The following is a 27594-nucleotide window of genomic DNA, read 5'->3' as shown; positions in this document are numbered from 1 at the left end:
TGGGTTAAAACATGGTCGTAAGTCGGAGAGCAGGAGACAACGTGGAAGGGGACCAGTGAGAGAGCATGGTGCCGAACTCTCGCTGGAGAGAGGACTCTCGTCTGAAGAAGGGTCTTGACACGAAACATCGCCCATTCCTTCTATCCAGAGAAGCTGCCTGCCCCGCTGAGTTACTCTGCAATTTTGTGTCTATCTTCGGTGTAAACCAGCATCTGCAGTTCCTTCCTACATAAAAATATTGTTCATGTTTGCTCTGAATTTGTCCTGAAAGCAAATGTGGATTGATGGGAGCAAAGATTTATAATTCCCATCAGAACAAATGTATATAAATGCACATTATTATTGTTGCGATCACTGATTGTCATCCACTCAGCCGATAATGATTTGATGGGCGAGGCAGTGTGAGATTCAGGGATAAAGCTGTTTTAATTGGCAATGTCCATGCACATTCATTCATACAGTACAATTGAAAGTTATCTTTTTTATTATCCACAAGATCATCTTCTTATCGAGTCCACACACAAGATTAGAAGTTGTTCAGCCAGAGCTGAACACACGTCGCGGCATCTGCATACAATGGTGTCTGTCTTGTCGCTTCTTGTGCGTGGTGGTGGAAAGATTGGTGGAAACAGGGCCGCGACGTGAACACTCTTTCCTTGACCCCATCCACAAGATAAAAGGCGTCATTGGCAATCCCAGCATGTATTGCACATTCCAAGTTGCCCCTGAGAAGGTAGTGGTGAGCCACCATCTTGAACCCTTACAGTGAAGGAACTCTCATAATGCTTGACATAGAGTTATACACTACAGAAACGGACCCTTAGACCCATGTCAACCAAGATTCGTTCCAGGGCTGGTCTCATTTGCCTGTATTTGGCCAGTATCCATCTCAACCTTTCCTCTCCACGAACTTGTCCAAATGTCTCTGAAATGTTGCAATTGTACTCGCCTCTAACATTTCCTTTGGCAGCTCGTTCCAACTACCCACCAATCTCGGCGTGAAAAACCTGCCCTTCAGGTTTAGTTTGGTTTATTATTGTGATGTGTATAGTGATACAATTAAATGCTTGTTCTACATGCTATCCAGTCAAATCATACCAAACATGACTACATTGGACAGAAAATGCTGGAGTAGCGCAGAGGTACAGGCAGTATCTCTGGAGAAAAGAAATAGGTGGTTTTGGATCGAGACCTTTCACCAGACGAACGGTCTGAAGAAGGGTCTCAACCCAAAACGTGAGTCTGAAGAAGGTCTTCACCCGAAACCGCACCGATTCCTTTTCTCCAGAGATGCTGCCAATAGACAATAGACAATAGGTGCAGTAGGAGGCCATTCAGCCCTTCGAGCCAGCACCACCATTCAATGTGATCATGGCTGATCATCCCCAATCAGTACCCCGTTCCTGCCTTCTCCCCATATCCCCTGTTCCTGCCTTCACTCCATAGCCCTATCTAGCTCTCTCTTGAAAGCCTCCAGAGAACCTGCCTCCACCGCCTTCTGAGGCAGAGAATTCCACAGACTCACCACTCTCTGTGAGAAAAAGTGTTTCCTTGTCTCCGTTCTAAATGGCTTCCTCCTTATCAACCCAGGACACCTAAAGGCCTGTTGTCCTGGGTTGATGAAGTAAAGGTCGTAAGGAATAGGAGTAGAATTAGGCCATTTGGTCTAATTCTGCCATTGATCTACTGATCTATCTCTCCCTCCTAACCCCATCCTCTTGCCTTGTCCCCATAACCCCTGACACCTGTACTAATCAGAATTAGTCGGCCAGGCCCAGTGCAATGCCTTTGGTTCCTTCTACCACTGCTCCCTGCAGCTACCGCAAGCTGTGCTCGACCCACTCGCTCAACAGGCTGCTGCGTGGTCCCCTGTGAGGATCTCCTCCAACACGGTGCCCAATGACCAATGCAACTCAGTGTCCGTCTCTTCCAGCAGTCACCCCCTCTGCTTCTGTGCACCGAGGCGCCACACCCCACTTCCTGAACCTACCACAGAATTTTAAGCTGCTTTCCGAAGAGCAAATAGTGAGTTTGCGGACCTTTCACTGCCGCTGACTTCCCCCTTCACCTTTCACCGGCATAATCAAGGATGCGTCGCACCCTGGTCACTCCCTCTTCTCCCCTCTCCCATTGAGAAAAAGGTATAGAAGTGTGAAAACGCACACCTCCAGATTCAGAGATAGTTTCTTCCCAGCTGTTATCAGGCAACTAAACCATCCTAATAACAACTAGAGAGCAGTCCTGAGCAACTATCTACCTCATTAGAGACCCTCGGGCTATCTTTGATTGGACTTTACTGGACTTTATCTTGCACTAAACATTATTCACATTATTTCCCTTCATCATGTATCTGTACATTGTGGATGGCTGGAGTGTAATTATGTTGGCAGGCAACAAAAGCTTTTCACTGTACCTCGATACACGTGGCAATAAACTAAACTCACCTCTGGTTGCAATTGGTCCCTTCTCACCTTATATTTATGTCCTCTAGATTTAGACTCCAACTCCCTTGCCTTGAAAAAAAGACTGCGACCATCCACCCTATCCATGCCCATCATGATTTTATGTACAAGGTCACCCCTCGGCCTCCTTTGCTCCAGGAAAAACAAGTCACAGTCTCTCCTTAAGGGTGCTAGGATGAGAGTTTCAGGGTCTCGGCCCAACAATGATGAAGGAACGAAGAACATATGTGCAGTCAAGTGGTGTGTGTATGTGGTGTACTTGTCTCCTCTGTGCGGGCAGGTGTGGCTTTGGCAGATGTTGAGGAGGAGTTGTACACTGGAGCTTCTATGTTTCTCAGTGCAGGTACATTTAAATGTTTATTAACATTTCAACTTGCTGCTGTTTACCTCCACGCTCTTCATTTTTCAGTTACAATTTTGGCCACCGATCTTTAGAAAGGATAAGCCCGCGTAGTTTTGATTAGAGATACAGACCCTTCGGCCCACCGAATCCACGCCGACCAGTGATCCCCGCACACTAGCACTATCCTACACACACCAGAGACAATTTACAATTTTACCAAAGCCGATGAGCACTACAAACCTGCAGATCTTTGGACTGTGGGAGGAAACCGGAGCACCCGGAGAAAACCCACGTAGGTCGTACAAACTCCGTACTTACAGCACCCACAGTCAGGATCGAACCCAGATCTCTGGCACTGTAAGGCAGCAGCTCTAACGCTGTGCCACCGTTGTGCAGGAGAGTGCCGTGAAGGCTCCTCAGAAGGTCACCAGCAATAAGTGGAGAGCGAGTGAGTGGGAGTTGTTCACCTGGTGACAGGGAAGGTTTCAGGATGGTTTGATGGAGCCGTTCAACATCTTGAGGAGAGTTGATGGGCATAAACTGCAGTCAGTGGCAGCAAGGTTCGTAACTGGTGGACAACTTCAAAAGAATTCCCCAAATTACCCGAGTGGAAACGAGAAAATTCTTAACTCAGTAAACTGCTGCCTGAGAGGGCAGTGAAGCCGATTCAATACCTTGCAAAACCAAATTGATTTTTCACTTAAAATAAGGGGGCAAAACGCTGAGCATTGGAGAAATTACAGGTGTGTGGAGCTAATTGAACATTGTTCAAAGAGCAAGTACAATAGGCTTCCTCCCCTGGAACGGTAAGCTGCATTAATTCAGGATGCCATAAACCTTGGAAATCAGAATTAGATTTATTATTGAAGGCCCTAAGGAATTGTGGAGTGCACAGACAAGTGAAGAATTGGAGAGCATCAGGGCCTAAATTATCTTGGAGCTGAACAGTAGCGCAACAGGTAGAGCCACTGCTTCATTGCTCCAGAGACCTGGGTTCAATCCTGGCCTCAGGTGCTGACACGAAGGAGGTTGCACAAACTCCCTATGACTGCTTACATTCCATGAGAGTGCTCCAGTTTCCTTCCACGTCCTAAAGACATGCAGTTCCATAGGTTAATTGGCAGCTATAAATGTACCCTAGCGAAATGTAAGTGGATAATAGAGTTGATGGGAATGTGAAGAGAATGGGTTGCAGGAAAAGTTAGCAGGGAGTTGGATTGTTCTGTGAACTGGCACTTCATTAGTGAGTTGGACTTCCTCTCGCCTTGCTGAATATCCCTGATCAGTTCCTGCCATCCCAAATGCACGTAAATCCCATCCCTTGGGATTTTCTCCCATAATTTCACCATCACTGAGTATGATTTCCCAGCATATAATTATCTGGCTTATCCCTGTTGCCCTTATGAAGTAAAGGTCTGAATGGCCTATCAAAGAATCAAACAACATAGAAACAGGCCCTTCAGCCAAACTTGTCCATGGTGACCAAGATATCTCATCTAAGCTGGTCCTATTTGCTTGCTTTTGTCCAATATTCCTTTAAACTTTCCGTATTCATGTACCTATCCAAATGTCTTTTAAATGTTGTTGTACCTGCCTCAACTACTTCCTCTGGCAACATGTTCCATATACCCACCACCCTCTGAAAAAAATCACCCCTCGGGTACCTAATACGTCTTTTCCCTCTCGCCTTAAGCCATGCCCTCTAGTTCTTGATTTCGCAACCGGGGAAAAATTGTGTACATTCGCCCCATCTATGCCCCACCTGATTTTATACACAAGATCTTGAACCTTTGCAGCAGATTGTTGCTCCCGATTCCAGCAACTGCATTCTCTCATGTGTCTCTATTTAAATTAGTGAGTTGGACTTCTCCTCGCCTTGCTGAATATCCCTGATCAGTTCCTGCCATCCCAAATGCACATAAATCCCATCCCTTGGGATTTTCTCCCATAATTTCACCATCACTGAGTAAGATTTCCCAGCATATAATTATCTGGCTTATCCCTGTTGCCCTTATGAAGTAAAGGAAAAATATTAGCTCTCCTCCGATCTTCCTGCCTCTAGCCTGTGGCTGATGAAGATGCAGAATTCCATGTCTGGGTCCCAGCTATTTCGCTTCCCGTAGCAACCTGACACCAATCTCATCTGGCATGGGAGACCCTAATGCATGTCCAGTTATCTGATACGCATTCCTGCATCTGCAGTCTCTTGTGTCTCCATGACATCTAACGCCGCCATTCAACGTCATACTGACTGTCCTCTTTCCTTGATTGTGATATCTATAAAAGATTTGGACGAAAAATTAGATGGTGTGATTAGTAACTTTGCATACGATACAAAATTTGGTCGAGTTGTGGATAATGAGGAAGGTTGTCAAATAATTCATCAGGATCTAGACCAGTCGGGGATGTGGGTAGAGAAATGGCAGATGGAGTTTAATCTGAGCAAGTGTGAGATGTTGCACTTTGGGAGGTCAAATATAAGAGGAGATTATGCAGTGAATGGCAGGACCCATAGGGGGATTGATGCACAGAGGGATCTTGGGGTGTAAGTCCATAGCTCCCTGCTATATATTGGTTAGGCCATATTTGGAATATTGTGCACAGTCCTGGTTGATCCATTGCAGCAAGGATGTGGAAAGGATGTTGCCTGGAGTAGAGAGTATATACTATCAGGAGAGGTTGGACACATTTGAATTGTTTTCTCTGGACCGTTGGGGGGAACCTGATATGTTGTTACTTATGTTTATCTATATATGTATAACATGTATATAAATATGAGAGGCCACAGGATAGAATCAGAACTTTTTGCTCAGTGTGAAACGTCAAATATTAGAGGGCATACCTTTAAATTGGGAGTGGGAAAGTTTAAAGCAGATGAGAGGGACACATTTTTCCACACAGTCAAGGATGCTTGGAACACGCTGCTGGTAGTGATGGTGGAAGCAGACACGATAGTGGCATTTAATAGATTTTAATGCAGGGAATGAAGTAATACACATCATACGCAGGCAGAAGGGACTAACCTGGCATCATGTTCGGCACAGACACCATGAGCCGAAGGGCCTGTCCCGTGGAGTGCTGCACTGTTCAATGTTCTCTCAACCTCCCTCTGTCTGCCCACTGGATTGATGGATTTAACCTCTGCATTTTGCTCCCCAACTGCTGCACTGCCTTCAACTAACTATTTGAAGAAGAGGAAGGGAATAACCATGTCCTGCCAAATATAACAGCCTTTCAAGCAACTTTGTCTGTTTAAAAAAACCCATTAAGTACAATGGATGCTGGAGCTCAGAGCAAAAACAGGAAACTCTGGAACTAAACAGGTGGCCCAACAAAATCAATTGTTCATTCAGTACTTCATTGATGGTAGTGATGCCTTGTGCGGGTAAAATTGTTGTCTTGTTCCTACCACAACAGGATGTACTAAGGTAGTGACAGGTGCTATATGAATGTGGGTGCCTCTGACAGATTGGTTTGAAGGCCCGTGAGCCTGGCTGACCCTGCGGGCAGAGTGACTAAATTAAGAGCATCTTAATATCTTAATAGGTATCTTCATCTGCATCTGGTTGCCTCTCAATGAGCTTCACCACATCACACTCCCTGACAGCTGCCCTGTAGAATCCAACAGCAGAGGCAAAGCAGACTGTGTCAGGCCACTGCCTCTGATCAGCTCACTCCATCTCATTGATCAGCTCTATGTGGTTTTGTGGTTCTGCTTTGTTTTTGTGCAGCTCCACCGTGCCTTTGTCTGTCTCTCCTCTCTCTCCCCACATCTGTCCTCTTTATCTCTCTCTCTCTCTCTCTCTCTCTCTCTCTCTCTCTCTCTCTCTCTCTCTTTTTTGAGGGCTGGGGGGGCGCGGCATCACTGGGGAAGGCTGGTTCCTGAACGCAAAACGGGAGAACGGCTCCAGGCTCCACGCAGGGCCCGAGTATGGGGGGGGGGGGGGGGGGGGCATGGTCAGGGGGGTGACGTCACTTGCAGTGCGAGCGGGGGTTTTTTTCAAAGTCTTTGCAGATTTTTGAACATTTTCATTAATAACTAGAAATGAACTAGAAGCATTAATTTTTCAGATAAGGGGATTTTGGACTCTACTGGAATATGTAAAAAATTTACCGTTAGCATGTCGTTTTTTTTAGATGTGATCACACACACACACACACACACACACACACACACACACACACACACACACACACACACACACACACACACACACACACACACACAATCAGAGTTTTAATAGTCCTATGATGTGTGAGAGATATATATATATGTTATTGTAAAGGAAATACTAAGAATATGATTGTGTCCCAGACCAGACGGTAGATAAGAAGTCCCTTTTGAAGTTGAGTAATGACTGCATGTGGAAACACAGTGACTAATCTGAAATTTGCAAGATCCCACAAACAGAATTATGAAATTACTGGGTAAATGCTGTATTAGTATGCAGGATTAGTAATGTCCTGAAGATCTCCCTGCTCTTCTTTGAAAGTGTTATGGAATCGTTGACACTCGCGTGAGGAGGCGATGAGCCTTAGTTTGGAATTGGTTAAATATTGTAATGTGCACTTAGATGCAGTGAGAAAGTTTGTTTTGCATGCTAACCCATCAAATCATACCATACATGAGCACAACAAACCATACACAAGATACAACAGGTAGTGCAAAGGGAAACCAGAGTGCAGAATATAGTATGCCCCCTGTCCCACTTAAGAAACCTGAACGGAAACCTCTGGAGACTTTGCGCCCCACCCAAGGTTTCCGTGCGGTTCCCGGAGGTTGCAGGTGGTTGCCGGAGGTTGCAGGTAGTGGAAGCAGGTAGGGAGACTGACAAAAACCTCCGGGTACCGCACGGAAACTTTGGACGCAAAGTCTCCAGAGGTTTCCGTTCAGGTTTCCTAAGTGGGACAGGGGCATTACAGCTGCAGAGAAAGTGCAGATAAAAAAGTACATGGGCTGCAGCAAGCTAGATTCATCCTTAACATATGAGAGGTCTGTTCAATAGTCTGTTAATTGCAGCTGTTTCTGAATTTGATGGTACACGCTTTCAAGGTTTTGTATCTTCTGCCTGATGGGAGAGTGGAGAAGAGGGAATGACTAGGGTGTGAGCGGACCGTGATCATGTTAGCTGCTTTTCTGAGGCAGCAAGGTATCGATGGAGTTGATGGGCGGGAGGCTGGTTTGCGTGATGGACTGCGTCCACAACTCTGCAATTTCTTGCGGTCAAGGGCAGAACAAACCAAACTACTTCTGAACATCTCTTCTGGCAGTGCAGCACTCTCTCTGCCCCACACTGGTGTGCCAAGCTGGATTTTGGCATCAGGCGCCTATGCTGGGACTTGTTTTCACTTGTGGAAGAATCTCAAAAAGTTCAAGAGGGACACAGTTTGAAAATAAGAGGCCGATTATTTAAAACCAAAGTATGTAGAAATATATTCTTGCACAGGATGGTGAATCTCTGGAATTCTCTGCCCCTGAGAATTGTGGAAGCTGGATCATTAGAAATATTTAAAGTGGTGATGAATTTGGGTAGATTGAGGGCCATGAGGATCTGGAGGCGTGCAGGCCCAGGGGTATGAGTTATGGATATATTGAATGGCGGGGCAGGTTCAAGACGCCCAGTGTTCTTGAACTTACAAACCTCTGGATAGTGAGCATCAGCTGGCTTTGTTTCTTCCACTAAGACATTGTGTTGCCATGGAGGAATCCATTTAAGGCACTTTGAATTTGAGTACAGCTGCCTCCACACAGATTAATGCGAATGCCAGACACTTAGTCCCGAGAACCCGTGTATAATTCACAACAGATCTGGCCACGGGACTGCTCCCTCTGGAATGCAGGAACCACAAAGAACTTGTCATTCAAAGAGTGCCAGCAGTAAAGGAGAAGAACTGGTTCGGTCACCATTCCAACCCTCGTGTTTCTGACACTGTACATTTGGTTGTATGATGTTGAAATCTGAAGATGAATAATGATATAGAAACGAGGAACTGCGGAAACAGGCCCTTTGTCCTACCAAGTCGGCGCCGACCAGCGATCCCCATGCACTAGCACCATCCTACACACTAGGGACAAATTACAATCTTTTATCAAAGTCAATTAACTTACAAACCTGTATGTCTTTGGAGTGTGGGTGGAAACTAGAGCACCCGGGGGAAACCCATGCTGTCAGAGGGAGAACGTACAAACTCCATACAGACAGCACCCGTTGTCAGGATCGAACCTGCTCTGTAAGGCAACAACTCTACCGCTGTGCCATTGTGTCGCCCAATGCTGGGCTACCCATTCCAGATTTATTTGCTGACTTGAATTCAAAATCCCAGCTATCATGGTGAGATTCAAACTCTCCTCTCTTGCATCAGACCTCCGGATGCTGGTCCAGTAACTAGCCTTACCCTTTCTTGCAACCAGCTGGTTGGAGACTGACAGCAGGCTGTGTTAATTCAGTTAACTAACTCACAGTCAGAGCTAAACTGTGCACGGGATCATTCAACATGTAATTAATAGGTTAAGGATTTCCTCTGCTTCAATTTTACCCAGTATTCCATTTAAACTGAAGATAGACTCTAAATGCTGGACAGCGGGATAGGCAGCATCTCTGGAGAGAAGAAATGGGTGACGTTTCGGGTCGAGACCTTTCTTCAGACTGAGAGTCGGGAGAGGGAGACAGAGAGATATGGGTGGGTGAGGTGTGAAAGCGAGAGATCAAAGGAGACAAAGGTCAAGGAAAATGTAGAATGGTTCATAGTTAGCTGAGGGGAAGGTGACAATAAGGCATACAATCAGTAAAATTTAATCAGGTGGACAGTGAAACTAATCGGAGAACTAAGATGGGGGAAGGATGGAGAGAGAGGGAAAGCAAAGGTTACTTGAAGTTAGAGAAGTCAATATTCATACCGTTGGGTTGTAAGCTGCCCTAGCAAAATATGAGATGCTGTTTCTCCAACTTGTGTTGGGTCTCACTCTGACAATGGAGGCTCAGGACAAAGAGGTCAGTGTAGGAATGGGAGGGGGAGTTAAAGTGTTTAGCAACTGGAAGATCACGTAAGCCTGGGCGGACTGAGCGGACGTGTTCAGCGAAATGATCGCCAAGCCTGCGCTTGGTCTCGCCGATGTATAGGAGTCCACTATCCTTCCTACACATTCCATTTAAACTCTTTTAGACTGTTTTAGCAGAGATTGAAATCAAACACAATAACTTCTTGATTCAGCCGTTGTCTCTTCCGTGTCCCCGTGATTTCCCTCTGGACTTACTTTGGATAATTACTTTGCTGACAATCGCTGCTTTCGAACTGGCTGGGATTGAACAAGTCCAGAACCATAGGACGAGCAGATGATAGAGAGTTGTACTGCAGAGTCCAGCTGTGGAAGACCACCCCTTCCTGCTGCCATGGGAGATCGGCTTGCTGTTTGTGGCACCATCGCAAACACATGTACAAAGAACAAGCTGTTGATTCCAAACACAGAGGGAATCTCACATTCTCTCCATCCCACTCCGCTCCCTGGTATCCCGGAGACTCCCTATCGGAGTGAAGCTAGTCATTGTTAAAATTGGCAACAAAATGAAGTATTCCTCTCTTCCCTGCTTTCCCAGGCCAACATCCCCAGCACTAAAGCCCTAATTATACTCATTTGGCTCCATTGGACAGGCCACATTGTTGGCTTGACTGACACTAGGTTGCTGAAACAGACACACTATTCCGAATGCAGGGACCACCAACGCAAAAGATTCTCTGACGAGCAAATGCACCATTGCTGCAGACTTTCGTAAACCTTGGCACAAGCTGCTTGCTCAAAGTGGAGAAGGAATATTTGAGATGAAACTTAAGGCCATCCACTTCTTGGCAAACAACATTCACCAAACCCTGCAGGAGATGACTGGAGAGGAACAGGTCATGTTTACCAATATAGAACGTATAACTTAGACAAATACAGCACAGCAACCGGCCCTTCAGCTCACCATGTCTACACCGAACATGATGCCAAGCTAGACTAATCTCATCTGCCTACATATGATGCATGCCCCTCCATTCCTTGTGCATTCATATGGTCATTTAGAAGCCTCTTAAGCATCACTATCATATTTGCCTCTACCACCAGGCACCCGCCACCTCCTGTGTAAAATAAAAAATTGCCCTGTACATCACCTTTAAACGTGGCTTTTTTTCACCTTCAAACTATGTCCTCTAGTCTTGGGAAAATGTTTCCCTCTCCATGTCTCTCATAATTTTATATAGGACTATCGGGTCTCCTCTCATCAACCGACATGCCAGAAAAAACAAGCCAACGTGCTCAGTAATACACAGCTAATGTGGGCACATAGATAGCAAGTTCATGGATAATGAGTTACGTGTGTTATTAAAGAGTCACAGAGAGGTACTGCACAGAAACAGGCCCATCGTTGCATTGAATCCACACAAACCATCAACCACTCATTCGCTCTAATCCTTTACTAATCTCACTCTATTCCCATCAACTCCCCCCAGATTCTACCACTCATTTGGTCACCAGGGGCAATTTATAACGGCCAATTATCCTGGCAACCCGCACGTCTTTGGGACGTGGGAGGAAGCCGGAGCACCAGGGAATCACAGGGAAAACGTGCAAACTGCACGCGCATGGCACCGGAGAACAGGTTTGAACCTGTGTCTATGGAGCTGGGAGGCAGCAGCACTACCAGCTGCACCACTATGTCAGCCCGGTGTTGTTGCCAGGCTTTACAAGAACCCTGCACTTCAGCAGTGTAATAGATTGATAGTAAATCCCTTTGGGATGTTATGAGTTTGTACAAGTTTGCAATGCCAAGGCGTGATGGCAAATGCCAGCAGGGTTTTTCAACATGGGGTTCTCAGCTCCTGGATGATCATAGGACCTCATCCAGCACAGGGACCCCCTTTGTGTAATGTTATCCATGCCTTATTTATCAGCACCCTTGCCTCAGAGATGATTGCTGATTCATTGCTGATTCAGGGCCCAATCCATCAGCTCGGCACTGAGAGAGTGCTCCGATTCCACCTCTCCTAGGTATGTTGCAAAGCCTACCTGAAGCGTCTTTGAAAATCTGCTGCTGCGGGTGTGCGCGATTTTGGCGCCGTTTAGAGGGGGCGGGTTTAAAACGCGATTTTCTCTAGGCTGTTCAAATCGAAGATGTTCAGCCTAGTTAATTATTAACGAAAAATCGCTGGAAGACCCCGTCGCAAAAGCTATTATTAGGTTTAAAGGCCTTGAATAATAGTTATAGTAGTTTAAAAATCAATCTCTAAACCCGCGACCGCCAGCAACCGCAGGGTCTCATAAAGCAGACAGCTGAAGGTAGGTTGTATATTTTTACATTAAAAAGGGCTTCTAAAGATCCCTTTATACAAAGTTTAATATTGCGAGTAGCTCATTTTGGGCCCATTATATCGCGCAGTATTTTTCTGGGCATTTGGGGCACAAATCTACCGCAATGTGAACGTTCTAAACCAGCGCGTTCCACAGAGACCCACTGGAAAGCTGATTTAAATGGGCATTTATTTACAGCAATTGAACACTGAATTCCTTCCATTTGGCCTATAAATTAATGTAAATGAGATTTAAAAATCATGTTTTATTGTGAATTATTTGTGAATATTATTTGGACATTTAGGCTATTTAAAAATGTTAATCATTTATTAAGAAATGGATAGATGTTTAGATCTAGTAATTGAAGTCTGAAATTAGCTACAATTAGGTAACTAACTAATTATATGCTTTAATTTCAGGTCATCCAAGTAAGATTATTTTATATTTGTTTCAGAATGCTTCAATCTATGATAACTGAAAATTTCATTCAGTTCTCTTAATTTTTAAGAAAGTTATGGGCTTTTGACTGTTCACGATCACAACTTTTTTGTTATGTCCATAGAAAATCAATAGGGAACAAGATGCTCATTTCCGAGTATGAAAATGGCCATAACTTTTTAAATACTTGAGATATGAAAGTGAATTAGGTGTCAAATTAAACTTATTTTTATGCTTTATCTGAGATGGGATAAATTACAGACTTGATTTTTAAAATCTCAAAATTTTGTAACATTGCTACCTCTCCTAATCTTCCTCCACTGATCCCATCATTCCCACTCCCCTCTCCCGATTTTCCTATCTCAATTCCATCATTCCCATTCCCCTCTCCTGATTTCCCCATATCATTCCCACTCCACTCTCCTGAATTCCATCCATCTTTCCATCATTCCCGCACACACCTTATTTTTCTATTTATATCATTCCCGTCACTACCACTCCTTCCTTATTTCTCCATACCATTCCGTCATTCCGATTCCCCATTCCGTCATTCCGATTCCACCTCCCGTAATTTCCCTATTCCGATCCCATCATTCTCACTCCATCTATCCTGATTTTCTTAGACCGATCCCATCACAACCCATTGACCCAATCATTTCTCTGTAGCTCTGTAATGTATTCTCACTCCCTTGCCCAACAGCTCATCAGTCTGAAGAAGGGTCTCGACCCGAAACGTCACCCATTCCTTTTCTGCAGAGATGCCGCCTGTCCCGCTGAGTTACTCCAACATTTTGTGTCTATCTTTGTGTTAAACCAGCATCTGCAGTTGCTTCCAAAGATCCTATAGGCTCCGCTATAAGATCTTTGGTTGCTTCCTACACAGCTCCCCTTTAGTTTTGATTCCCACTTCCCCACAATAAGGTGTCTTCATTCTGATTGGTCTCAGTGATGACCTCTTTAGACTTTGGACTTTACTTTAGACATTAGAGATACAGAGCGGAACAGGCCCTTCGGCCCACCGAGTCCGTGCTGACCAGCGATCACCCTGTACACTAGCACTACCTTACACACTAGGAACAATTTACAATTTTACTGGCCAATTAACCTACAAACCTGCATGTCTTCGGAGTGTGGGAGGAAACCAGAGCACCCGTAGAAAACCCACGCAGTCACTAGGAGATCGTACAAACTCCGTACTGACAGCACCCTTAGGATCGAACCCGGGTCTCTGGCGCTGTAAGGCAGCAAATCTACTACCGTGACTCTTAGGGGATGCTGCTACTGCTGCGTCCTATCAAAGGATGATAGCATCTGACCGAAGTTTAAAATGGTTGGAGAAGAACTCTCAGAGAAAATGTAAAGAAAGAATGTAGTCATACACAGTGATGTCTTTCACAACCTCAGGAACCTTCGCGAGTGCTGTATTTTTTAATTAGAGAGGCAACTTGTGAAATGTAGGAAAATAGCAAGCATGAAGGTCTGAAGAAGGGACTCGACCCGAAACGTCACCCATTCCTTCTCTCCAGAGTTGCTCCCTTACAGCACCAGAGACCCAGTTTGATCCTGACTGTGAGTGCTGTCTGTATAGAGTTTGTACATTCTTCCTGGGACCACAAGGGTTTTCTCCAGGTGCTCCGGTTTGTGCCGCCCTGGGTTGATGTTGATCGGGGAGTAAAAATTGATCTGGTGTACTGAGCAGAAATGCCTTTCGGTAAAAAAGTGCTGTGGGATAATTTAACATCATTCAGGGTGACAGGGGACAACCCAGATTGGCGTCTCAGCATCGGCAACATTCCTGACAGTGCAGAATTCCCACAGCAGTGTAACAGAACATCAGCTGTTCACTCTGGTCCCCGAGCAAGACCTGAACATTCAGACTCATAAGCAAGAGAAGACAGACACAAAAAGCTGGAGTAGCTCAGCAGGTCAGGCAGCATCACTAAAAAAAAGGAATAGGTGACTTTTCAGGTCGAGACCCTTCTTCAAACTGAGCGCAGTCTGAAGAAGGGTCTCAACCCAAAACGTCACCTATACCTTTTCTCCAGAGATGCTGCCTGACCTGCTGAGCTACTCCAGTTTTTTGTGTCTATCTTCGGTGTAAACCAGCATGAGAAATACCTCCCTACACTTTTTATACGCAAGAGACCTACAGTACCCACTGAGGCAAGAGTCCTATGATATGGCACTCAGGTAGTGGTAGTTTGGAACAATGGTAAGATGTATTGTTGTACTGGTATTGGTTTATTATTATCGTGTGTACCGAGATACAGTGAAAATCATTTTTTTGTGCTGTACAGTCAAATCATACTGTAAATGGAGAAATGCGGGGCAAGTTTTCTACAATGCGGGGCAAGTTGTGGGTGCCTCGAACGCACTGCTAGCGGTGGTAGTGGAAGCTGAAAGTTGTTTTCCTAAGCTGCACTGTTCTGTTCTACGTACATGAATACTGTATGTGAGTGCCTTCAGTAATGAAAGGCGGAGGGGGTGGGGTGGAGTGGTTACTGCAGAATGCTGATGGTTAAGTCTATTGATTAGGAGCCATTAGGAAGAGGAGACCATTAAACCTTTTGTTTTAATTTAAGAGAAGTTGGTGGAATGGGGGTGGTATGCCGGAAATTCACGCCAGTTCCACCCAGTGCGGAGGGCACTCCCATCAAGGTCAGAACAGGTTAATAATGTTTGCGTTCTTTCCCGGTGTCTGCATCTGCATCATTAGCCACCTCTGTTCCCTTTTCACTTCCTGTTGAATCTGCCGTGGATTTTTATTTCAGTCTTTCAATGTTTTACACTTTTCCCTTTACTTTTCGTTACACTTTTGGGTGAGCTTCTGACTGACTGAAAAACGAGACACTGTTTTGTTAACTATTGATTTAAACCGGTGAGGGAGGAGGGGGGGGGCGAAAAAAATAATTCTTGTTAAAGAGTAAGTGGAAAGTTGTATACAAAAGATAGCAACACAATGCCATATACTTCAGATTAGATGGACTTCAGCACAGGTTTTGGTTTCGACTACCTGGCAATAATTGCAACCACTGCAATAAGAACTTTAAGGAAATGAGAATGAATTGGGGAACGCAAGGGGACTGGAGCTGATAATCTGTGGTGAAAAAAAATGAACTGCATTAGTAATTCCACAGAGGTCCTATTGTAAAGATCCAGCTATTGACTGTGGTGAGGAAGGGGGAGAGGCCAACCAGACAATGACCCCCCTCGCTGTTAGGAATGAATCAGATTGTCTCGCGGTTCACTTCACGTGCTGGCTCACACAAGGTTGGGTCGTGGGGTGGGGGTGGGGAGGGGAGGGGGGGTGTTGGGGGTAGTGTTGGGGGAGGTGCGGTGCGGTTACGGAATTACTTTGTGAGTCTATCGCTTAGCAACGCAGGGAGGACAGGAGAGGGGAGGAGCCTGAGTGGGTGGAAAAGTCCTCTGCTGCTTTTTTTTTTGCGTTCCCTTGGACTTGAGGCACAGGTGGAATTGAAGCGACCACAATATTTGCTTCACCAATCCATAAATTAAGCCTGCGTTTCGGGACACTCAAGTGGAATATACTCGGCGCAGAATGGTGAGACCTGTGACATATTGGTGAGCTAAGTGGAAGAGATAATATTTCTACGCTGGGTTCACTTTAGCTGAGTGAGAGAGGGACGGGGAGTGATAGAAAGAAAGAGAGAGAGAGAGAGAGAGAGAGACTGCTTCCAAACTGAAGCTTCTTAAATTACAAGGCTTTCGTTTTATATAAGAAAGCAAGCCTCTCTTTATTTCCTCCTCTCCCTCTCCCCAAAAGAAAACCTGACGTATCAGGTTTACGAGTCTAAGCAACTGTTTGACGAGAAAAAAAAAGAGCAGTGCTCTCCCCCCCACCCCCCTCAATCCTGCTGAAGGCTTTGTAAGTGACAGCACACCTCCAACCAAACTGCAAGCTGGGATGATGTCTCAGAGACCTGGAAGCACAGAGCGAATGTGAAAAGAGATGGTGGTGTTCATCAACAGAAAGTTGGAATCCTTCTTCAAACTCTTCACAAAAAGGGGTAAGTGCAGCAGAATGCTTCCTCTCCGAGTTTTGCTGGAGGCACAGAGCGTGAGGAGTCTTGTCTGTGGTAGTGCAGGAAAACCTGTTGTTAGTTGTGACCACTGCAGGAATATCCCATCATGAGCGCATGGCTTGGGGACGAAGGGGCTGGTTCACAGAGTAAGCTTTCATGGTGAGGCTTTGTGAAATGGAAGATTGACACAGGTCTGGAAGGGTGTGGGAGAGTTAGGATAGGAAGAATGCAGGAGGCTAGAAGGGATGAGGGACGTTTGAGAGTGAGGGATCGGAGTTAAGAGTGACGATTTGGGATGGGTGAAGGGAGTGAGGGAGTGAGAGGCAAGGGAGAGTGAAGGGGGGCTGGAAGGGATGAGGAGGGTCTGCAAGTGACTGAAGAGGCTGGAAACCAAGGTGTCCGGAGGAGGGGGAGTGCAAGATATGAAGTGTAAGGGGGCTGGAAGAGGATATCACAGGTTCCAGGTCCATCATACTTAATTTTGCTCATCAACTGTTCGATCAATATTGGCTCCATAATGGCGCAAACCCTCACATCACTGAGAGATGGATAGTGAATGCTGGCCTTGCTAGTGACAATCGATTGCTGGGAAGAATTGTTTTTAAATGACTGACCTCTGGTTGTTTCCACTATTTGTACACTGCTGAGCTAAAACTGGTGACTTAACCAGGGCAGGTGCAAGCGAGAATGTCCAGCGTATGCCTAGTTACACACAGGATTGTCATCAGAGAGTAAATGTAAAATCTAGTGTGGTCATATTTTAAATCTCTATCGCACTGGGACAAGCTGTTCAACTCAGTCTGCATTTCAATATGGTGATGAAGAAGCTGAATTGGACAACCTTTTGGAATTTATTTGACAACCCTTTTTCTCTCATTGCAGATTGATTTTTGTGTGTGTGTGTGTGTGTGTGTGTGTGTGTGTGTGTGTGTGTGTGTGTGTGTGTGTATGTGTGTGTGTGTGTGTGTGTGTGTATAATATAGTGCAAATAAATATATAGAGTGCAATTTAATTTGTTATGCACATGAAGTTCATGGAGTCAATAGTATACATGCAGTAATGATGATAAATACAAGAATAAATGCAATGACAAGTATAAAACAGCAGAATGTTGCAAGGTTGTAGTACAATCTGAAATGCGGTGCATAAATATATGAAAGTACAATAACAGAATAATTGAATGAGGAAGAGGTAAGAGTATGTGGCAGCACCTCCATGAAAGTGGTGTGAAAGAGGTAATTGGTTTAAGAGTCTGATAGCTGTGGAGAAGAAGTTGTTCTTCCAGTCTGGACATCCAAGCTCTCTGTACGTTCTCCCAGAAGGTGGAAGAGACCAAAAGGAATGGCCTGGATGGCAGGCACCCTTGATAATACTTCCAGCCTTCCTGATAGAACGCACCATGAAGATGGAATGGATAAGGAAGTCAAGAGCCTGTAATGGACTGGGCTGTGTTTGCCACTCTGCATTTCAGGCAGTCAAGAGCACAGCAGTTGCCCCCAGGTTGAGATGCATCCTGTCAGAATACTTTCTATAGCACATCTATAGAAGCTCAAGCGAATCCTCATGGACATGCTGAATCTTCTCAGATGCGTAAGAAATTAAATATAGGTTGTTCTGCTTTCTTGATATGTGCATCAATGTGAAAGGACCAGGTTAGGTTGCTGGTGATATGGATGCCAAGAAACTTGAAGCTGCTGACCACCTCTACAGCTCTGAAGATACTAAAGGACTATACTGTGGTCACCCCATCCCTTCCTTAGGTCTTTTATCTTGCTGACATTAAGGACTACTTTATTGTCCTGATATTATGACACCAGGTCCTCGATCTTTCTCCTGTGTTTCAGAGAGTGACAGAGAGCTTTGCAATGAATGAATGAATGAATGATACTATATTATCACACGTGACATGTCACAGTGAGATTCTTTGTTTTGCATACTTAAGTATGTAAAGAGTCGCCACATAAAGGACACCGACAAAGTTACAAAGCATTCCTTTAGTCCCCAATGGTCCTTCCGTGTTCTTGGCGCCTCCCCTCCATGCCATTATCAATGCAGATAATGATAGACGGTACACTAACACTGCGGGGAATGCAACTGTCTCAAGGGGTTAGATCCTGATCTCCAGCATTGCTGTGACATGTGAGGTTTCCCTGGCTATTTTTCCCAATCCCAAAAATATGCAGGTCCATGGAATAATTGTCTTCAGCAGACTAGATGAAGATTGGTGCTGTTGCTGATAATGAGGGGAGTAACCCTCAGCTGCAACTTGATATTGATCAGTTGGTAAGGTGCATAATAAATAGTTGTTGGAGCATAATCCTGGAAGTTGTGAGGTGTTAATTTTGACAAGGCTAAGAAGGTGAGGACATACATATTGCATGGTGGGACCCTGTGGTACTGAGGAACAGAGAGTCCTTGGTGAACATTTCCAAGGAGCTCTGGTGGCAGCACCAACGATAAAGTTATTATGCTGACACACCAGATACGTGACTTCATTAGTTGGGACACAGAATATAAAATCAATGGTACAACATTGTAAAACATTGGCCAGGCCACAGCAAGGCTATGGTGGAGTTCTGGTCACCATGCTATAGGAAGGGTGTGATTGCACTGGAGAGGAAATTTGCCTGGATGTAATGAGAAGAGACTAGGAAGTCTGTGCTGGTTTCCCTTGGAGCAGAGGAAGCAGAGTGGACAACCTGGTAGAGGTATACAAAATTATGAGGGACATTTACTTTGTGCCCCCATGCTACAATAGTTGAGATAATGGAAATTCTCCCAACAGAATTCACAAATCATTATGAAAATGTTTGCGATACATAATAACATTTTGTTCATATGGAATTAGAGAAAAAATAACTTTCAGGAAACAGAAAATGTAGAAGAAACAACAAATTTTGTTAATTTTTGTTAAGTATTCACATTATGGAAAATTGTGAAACGGATGGTTTTCGAGGAATACAGTCCCTCTCTAACAGAGGGAGCAGTGTATTTAAGGCAGATAGTGAGAGAATATTGATAGCACCATTAATATCTTTACAGATTACCCCAAAATTGGTAATGTAGTGGACAGTGAAGAAAGTTATCTAAGGTTACAACAGGATTTCGATCAACTACGAAAGTGGGCAGATGAATGGCAAACGGAGTTTAATTCAGGCAGGTATAAAGTGATGTATTATGGTCAGGCCAAGATGTACACAGTGAATGGCAGAACCCTGGGGAACATTGAACAGAAGTTGAACAGCAAGATCTTGGGGTATAAACATTTAGTTCCCTCAAAGTGGTGACAGGGAGGTGAAGAATGTGTATGATATGGTCGCATTTATAGGAGTATGGGAGTCAGGATGTAATGTCACAGTTGTACAAATGTTTGGTTAAGCTGTACTTTGATGAATGTGTGCAGTTCCAGTTGCCTCAATATAGAAAGAATGCGATTAAGCTCGAGAGGGTGCAGAAAAGACTCACAGGAATGTTGCCTCGGCTGTAAGTCTTGCGTTATAAGGAGAGATTTTATACACTGTGATTACTTTCCCTGGAGCAAGGAGACTAAAGAAAGACCTTATAGGGAGTTCTAAAATCATGAGAGGCATAGATAGGGTAGTTAATCACAGTCATTTTCCGAGGCTAGTTTAAAACTAGAAGGCATAGATCTGAACTGATAGGGAAGAGATTCAGAGGGGACCTAAGGGATGGGTTTTTCACGCTGAGGGGAGAGGCTACATGGAACGAGCTGCCAGTGGAAACTGTGGGCTGGGACCAATTATAACATTTAAAATATATTTGGACGTACTTTAAAAGGCAAGATTTAGTGGGAAGATATATCTCTCATTTCCCTTTCCCCTGACTAGTCTGAAGAAGGGTCTCAACCCCGAAACATCACCCATTCCTTCTCTCCAGAGATGCTGAGTTACTCCAGCATTTTGTGTCTCTTTTCGGTTTAAACCAGCATCTGCAGTTCCTTCCTACACAAGGTTTAGTGGGATATGGACCAAACTAAGCCATGCAAATAGGATTAGTGGAGATTGGCATCTTGGGCTGCATGGAAGAGTTGGGCCGTAGGATCTGTTTCCATGCTGTATAACGATCAATCTATGAATCCATGACCGATTCATTTAGGTACCTGTCCAGATGCCTCACAATTGTTGTTACTCTTCCTGTCTCCACAACCTCCTTTAGCAGCTCATTCCATATACCTACTGTCTTCAGTGTGAAATATTGACCCCTGGTCCCCTTTAAACCTCTTCCAACTCACCTTAAACCTACGCCCTCTAGTTCTAAACTCCTCTAACATGGGGTAAAAGACGGCTATCTAACTGAATGATAACTGTTCACTGCTGAAATTGATGGATACAGCGGAGATGTACGGATTACCACGAGACATCCTGGCGATACAATTAATTTCGTTCAGCGGATCGGCACTGTATTGACGTACACTGAGACAAACATCAGATGCTGCCAGAAGATCAATAAATGGATGAAAAGGAGCACTTTGCTCTGCCTGAAACATGTTTATCTTCCAGTACAGTGAGATGTCCGGAAGGGAATGGCTCATTCCAGGTGGCAGGAGTCTGTACAGAGGGACGCACTGAAGCTCAGTGCAGCCACGGGAAAGGCTCTGTGGGGACGGACCACATGCTTGGGTTGAGCCGTCACTGGGCACGGGGGGGCTGGGTCTGCGTAATAAACTGCACCTGGGCAAAGTCCGAGGAATGAACATTAGTGATGTTGATGTAATTATATTGCGGGGGATTAGTGGTTGTCAATAACGTCATGTTCCAATTGTATTTATTGTGTACATTATGAATAATGTGTATTTGTGGAAGGTAACCTGTATCCATGCATTGCAAATATGCTCATCACTATAGAACTCAAGTGCACAAAATGCCTCTCTGCACTGCATGTACAGGCAGTACAGCTCCTCTCCAGGTTACAAACACCAAAGAGTCAGGGGAATGGCGTTTCCACTTCCCCTGAGTCTGAAGAAGGGTCTTGACTCAAAGTGTTACCTATTCCTTTTCTCCAAAGATGCCATCTGACTGACCCACTGAGTTCTGCCAGCTTTCTGTGTTTATCTTCGGTTTCAACCAGCATGTGCAGTTCCTTCTTACAAACACCTGACTTATGGACACCCCATTCATGCGAATGAGCTTTAGGGAGACCGGCGGGATGGATGGGAATGAATGTACAGGCTGTTGCTGGGCTGCAGGCATCTTCTGCCAGGGTGGGAATGGGTCATTTCCGTGTGCCTTCTCTCCCAACCTCACAAACCGTAATAATGGGGCTTTGGATTGAGTCAAGCAGAGCTGGGAGCGCTGAGCAGGCTCACTCACTGAGTCAGCGAGGCTAGCTGGCGGCTGCTCTCCCCATGCCTGCTTGCTCCTCCCGCCACGGCCGTGTCTATGATTCGCTCCCACACATCGTGTTTGCTTATTTCTAACTTTCAAACGGGTTGGGTTACAAACAGTTCTCAGGAAAAGAACCCTCTCATAACCCGACGACTGTCTGTATCTGTAAGGGCTGTCCACAGAGTTTCCAAAGTGTGGTTTACACAAGGCAGTTTGTAGGTGAAGGGCTGCTATTTTCTTCCCTGGTTTGTACAGGCAATATACACTGTAAGGAGCAAAAAACGAACTGAGGAAGGAACTCAGTGGATCAGAAGCATCTGTGGATGAAATGAACAGGGGACATTTTGTTGTCAGGATGGCCCGTTTCCTTTATCATCATTACGTTTTTTGCATATCTTTCATTCATTTGTTCTATATTTCTCTACATCACCGTCTTTATCTCTAGTTTCTCTTTCCCCTGACTCTCAGTCTCAAGAAGGGTATCGACCCAAAACGTCTCATATTCCTTTTCTCCAGAGATGCTGTCTGACCCGCTGAGTTCCAGCTTTTTATGTCTGCTTCGGACTTGGTCAAAGAGCAGGGAATTCCTTTCATTGTAAGGAATTTGTTGCAAGCACAAACACATATCATAGACCTACACCGCATTTTGGAATACTTCTTATTATCGAGTCCACACACAAGATTAGAAGTTTTTTCAGCCAGAGCTGAACACATTTCTCGGCATCTGCATACAATGGTGTCTGTCTTGTCGCTTCTTGTGCGTGGTGGTGGAAAGATTGGTGGAAACAGGGCCGCGACGTGAACTCTCTTTCCTTGACCCAATTTTGGAATTGAATGATTCGCTATGATATCGACACAGTAAGTTGGATACATTTGACTATGACTCCACACTGTAGGAATGAATCTATTTTTCCTGCTCTCCCAACAATCTTTCCACCCTCAAATGCCATGCAAGCCCAGCTGTTGTAATACATTCTGGGAGAGCTCTGAGCTCCAGGGTCCTGCAGCTAATCTCCTAAGGTTCAAAAATCCTTGAAGGGCTTTCTAGTTATGCAACTCATCCCAGCTGTTTTTATTTTTACACAACTCATTCTCTATCTTCTCCTCAAATCCTTGTTACACTGACACTTTGCCGGGATATTATTCATAATGGCAATTAATCCCACTTGTGGTCCTCAATAATAATGTATAATGTTCTGCATGTCCATAGATGGCCACAGGGCATTGGTAGAGTCATTGTAACAATATAATACACTCTAACACCCTATAACTCACCATAATAAAATATAATATCATCTATCAATATACCTCACTATAACTCACTTTAATACAATATAGTACACTATAAGACCCTATAACACACCATAGTACAATATAATACACTATAACACAGTGTACCTTACTGTAACTCATTATAATACGATAGAATACATCATAACACCCTATAATGCACTATCATATCCTATAATACAGTATACCTCACTATAATGCACTCCAATACAATATAATACAATGTCTTCCTTGGAGAAACCATAGCTCAGGACGTAGTCTGTGGAAATTGTGAATGGTTTCTTTTTTTTTCTCTCCTGTAAGATGATCTCTTTGACCAAAAGGTCACCTATCCCTGAGTCTCCTGGTGTGGCTCAATGTCAGTGTTTGCATTAATTGGGAGATTTCATTCCATTAAATCTACTTTCGCCAGAGACATTAAATCAAGGTTCCTACTGCCCTTTCAGTTGGAAACCCCACAAGAGAAGGACAGTTCTCTCCACATTCCTGGGCCGATGTTTATTGATCAGCAGGAACACAAAAACAGATGGACTGTTTGTGGCGGGTTGCTGCGTGCATAGGAAAGGCTGTGCAATAGTCCATCCCAAATTCATTGGTTATAAATGGCTGTCCTGAAAGTGCTATAGAAATGCATGTTACTTTGTAAATGTAACTTGTTGCTGACTACTTCAAAGCACTGATGGTGTACAACTGTGTTACACTTGTGAGGTGACGCCCATGTTATATATAACATAAAGTAGTCTGGCCTTTGCATAAAATAGTGAGGTCTGTTAGTGAAATGATCAGTAACCTGAAAAGAGAAATAATCAGGTTATGGTGAATAGGGTGTAGACTGTTGACCGAGACTCACTTTAAATGGAACCACTGGAGATGAAAACTGTGGATTAAAAGGAATGACATTTGCATTGCACCTTGCAAACCCTGACATCCCACAGTACTCTCCAGCCTCTATACTACATTTGAATTATATTCACTGCTATAATATAGGGAACTCAGCATCCAGTTTCTGAACACAAGCCCGCAAGACAGCAGTGTCATGATGTGATAATCAGTTAATCTGCTATAATTGTGTTTAGTTGAGGAAGAAACAGTGACTGTGATGTTGTAGAGAACTGCTGTATTTTTCAGAATAGAGACTTGGGCTATTTTGTGTCAGCCAACAACGAAATGAGGCTGGCTGGAAGATTGGTTGGGACTGGGACAGTGGGCAAGTAATGAATCTCTAAAATCCCAGTACATGTGACAATCGAACTCTTGATTCTTGTCACCACTATGGCTCGATGGTAGATCAGAGCTGAGTGGGACCAATTGGAAAGTTGACACAAATGGGCCGAAGGGCTGCCTCCTGTGCTGTGATGATCCAACTGAGTTGAACAATCTCCCTTTTGTTTCCAGCTGTCTCTAACCTGGATGAAGAGAACCGGTGGACAGTCCACTATAAGGCGTCATGGCACCAACAGGAGAATGTGTTCTTGCCCTCCAGCCGCTCGTCGTGTGTGGAGGACCTGCATCGGCAAGCCAAGGTTAACCTGAAAACAGTGCTGCGAGGTGAGCTGGCATCCGTCTCTCCCCAAACCCACTCCCCTTCCCTCTTCACCCCATTCCCACCTGTGGCATTCCCCGTTTTGTTGGCTTGGGCATTCACGTCCAAAACCAAGCAAACAAAGTAGGTATGATAGTATTTGGCCAGGGCGAAATTCCTAGGTGTTGCAACGTAGGTCAAATGGCATCAGTCCATGCACAGTAAGATCTCAGGGGCTGCACACTGGTAATGAGAAGGTTTTGTTAAGTGACGGAGCGATAACTCATATCCAGGCTACACCCCATGGAAAGGCCATGCTTATGGACATCTCACTAATCCTATTTGCATGGCTTTGGTCCATATCCCTGGAAGGAACTGCGGATGCTGGTTTAAACCGAAGATAGCCACAAATTGCTGGAAAATGAAGGCCCTACTTCAAAATTGCCCTGCTGTAGAGAGAATAAGAGGGTGGCACTCAAGATCTGTTTTATCTCTTCTTGACATATAGAGGTAGAACTCCCTGTGTTCTGTCCCACAAAATCAGCCCAGAGGTTGGAGGGGGATCTGATTCAAACAATCCAGATAGGTTTGACCAAGGGCCAGGTTTCACCGGACTTAAAGCATAGAAAAATAGAAACATAGAAAATAGGTGCAGGAGTAGGCCATTCGGCCCTCGAGCCTGCACCACCATTCAATATGATCATGGCTGATCATCCAACTCAGTATCCTGCCTTTTCTCCATACTCCATGTGCCCCTTTAGCCACAAGGGCACATCTAACTCCCTCTTAAATATAGCCAATGAACTGGCCTCAACTACCTTCTATGGCAGAGAATTCCAGAGATTCACCACTCTCTGTGTGAAAAATGTTTTTCTCATCTCTGTCCTAAATGACTTCCCCCTTATCCTTAAACTGTGACCCCCCTTGTTGTGGACTTCCCCAACATCGGGAACAATCTTCCTGCATCTAGCCTGTCCAACCCCTTAAGAATTTTGCAAGTTTCTATAAGATCCCCCCTCAATCTTCTAAATTCTAGCGAGTACAAGCCGAATCTATCCAGTCTTTCTTCATATGAAAGTCCTGACATCCCAGGAATCAGTCTGGTGAACCTTCTCTGAACTCCCTCTATAGCACGAATGTCTTTCCTCAGATTAGGAGACCAAAACTGTACGCAATACTCCAGGTGTGGTCTCACCAAGACCCTGTACAACTGCAGGGTCTCAGGGTCTCAAGGGTCCATAGCAAAATCTCAAGGTCTCTTGGAGATGCCCAATAGAAGTTATCAAGGTTATGAAAGGGTTTGATTGGTTAGACTTAGAAAAGGTATTTCCATATGCAGGGAATCTAGAACTAGGCAACATAGATTCAAAGATAGATACAAAATGCTGGAATAACTCAGCAGGTCCTGGGGCGTCTCTGGAGAAAAAGTTTTGGGTCGGGACCCATCTTCAGTCACTATACATTTTCTCCAGAGAACTCTCCTGCCCGCTGTGTTACTCCAGCATTTTTGTATCTATCTTGGGTATAAACGAGTCTGCGATCTGTAGATTAGATTAGATTAGATTATTTAATGACCACACAGTCAAGCTGGTGGAATTCAGGTTCAGTACAGGATGTTACAAGGTAGGCTGATTCCCGTCAAACATAACATAAAACACAACATCATACAATATACAGTACATGCATGGGGAGGATATGTGCTGTTGTCATAGTGTGTTCAGAATTCGGATTGCGTGTGGGTAAAAACTGTTGTTAAATCGAGATGTCTTGGCGGGCAGTGAGCTGTAGCGCCTTCCTGATGGCAGCAGGTGGAAGATGTGGTGAGCTGGGTGGGAGGGATCAGAGATGATTTTCTTCACCCTTGACACGGACCGTTTGTGATGGAGTGATTCTATTGATGGAAGGGGAGTGCTGATGATTTTGGATGCTTGTTCCTTGCTATTACATTTACTACATACATTCAAGAGACTCAAATTCTAAGAATAACTCTGGCAGGATTTCTAGAGGAGTGCACTGAGTTACAAGATCAGTGACATAGATTCATTCCTCTGTGTATGAGGTGGTTAGATATATAATGGAGAAGGGAATGGAAAGATTTGATAACAGTGGAAGGACGACAGCATATGAAACATAACGCTGTCTCAGAGAGGTGGTTCTGAATGGCTTGGTCCTGAACTGAGAATACACTGTAACATGATCGCCTAATTTGTGTCCCAATCAAATTGAAAGATGCTTCGAATCCCATAACAAAGCTGTCGCCCAGTGAACCCATAAGGAACTGTACTTAAGGACAGCCCAAGTTATCGCATGTGTCTGTCAGACACTCTATTCCCTGTGGACCCTTGATGGATATCACAAGCTGGGAGAGTACAGAGTGAAAAGTGGGTTGAAAACGACAATTACCAAAGGTTTGATGTTACCATTGAGTTAAGTTGCCGTGTGTAACACTATCTTGGAACAGTTGGAGAGCATGTGATACCTTTCCCTCCGCTGTTAACGATGGCAGCACCCATAACCCTGCAGAGTTATTACCAGGGAGGGCGCTGTCCTGTGGGCTCAGGAAAGATTGGTGTGTTTAGGGCAGGGGGTGGAACTCGATCCAGTGGCAGGCCACAGTTCCTTTCTACAGGGAATGGGACACGGCCAAAGGTTTCAGCCTCCCTTGTGAACAAGCCAGTGCAGTGTGCATATTGGTATTGGTATATTATTGTCATATACAATGAGATACTGTAAAAAATATGTGTTTTAAGGTCATATGCTTATAACGTATAGGAGTAGAATTAGGTCATTCGGCCCATCAAGTCTACTCCACCATTCACCATCTAT

At 44.7% G+C, this 27594-nt stretch overlaps 1 protein-coding gene across 6 annotated transcripts in view; it reads left to right on the top strand.

Annotated features, from left to right (window-relative positions):
* nhsl1 (NHS like 1) overlaps positions 1-27594 on the top strand; it is a 233082-nt gene that overhangs the window by 173210 nt on the left and 32278 nt on the right. For 5 of the 6 annotated variants that reach the window (XM_033025973.1, XM_033025972.1, XM_033025971.1 and 2 more), the window contains exon 2: positions 24642-24794. In XM_033025973.1, coding sequence (XP_032881864.1) covers positions 24642-24794 — 153 coding nt within the window. Of the gene's footprint in view, positions 1-15992; positions 16597-24641; positions 24795-27594 lie in introns of those variants that run through there. The other variant, XM_033025975.1, reaches the window with a different exon arrangement.

Source organism: Amblyraja radiata, chromosome 8, assembly GCF_010909765.2.
Source record: "Amblyraja radiata isolate CabotCenter1 chromosome 8, sAmbRad1.1.pri, whole genome shotgun sequence".
Classification (NCBI taxonomy): domain Eukaryota; kingdom Metazoa; phylum Chordata; class Chondrichthyes; order Rajiformes; family Rajidae; genus Amblyraja; species Amblyraja radiata.
Note: the sequence above shows the minus strand (reverse complement) of the source record. Positions and strands in the feature narration are given on the sequence as shown.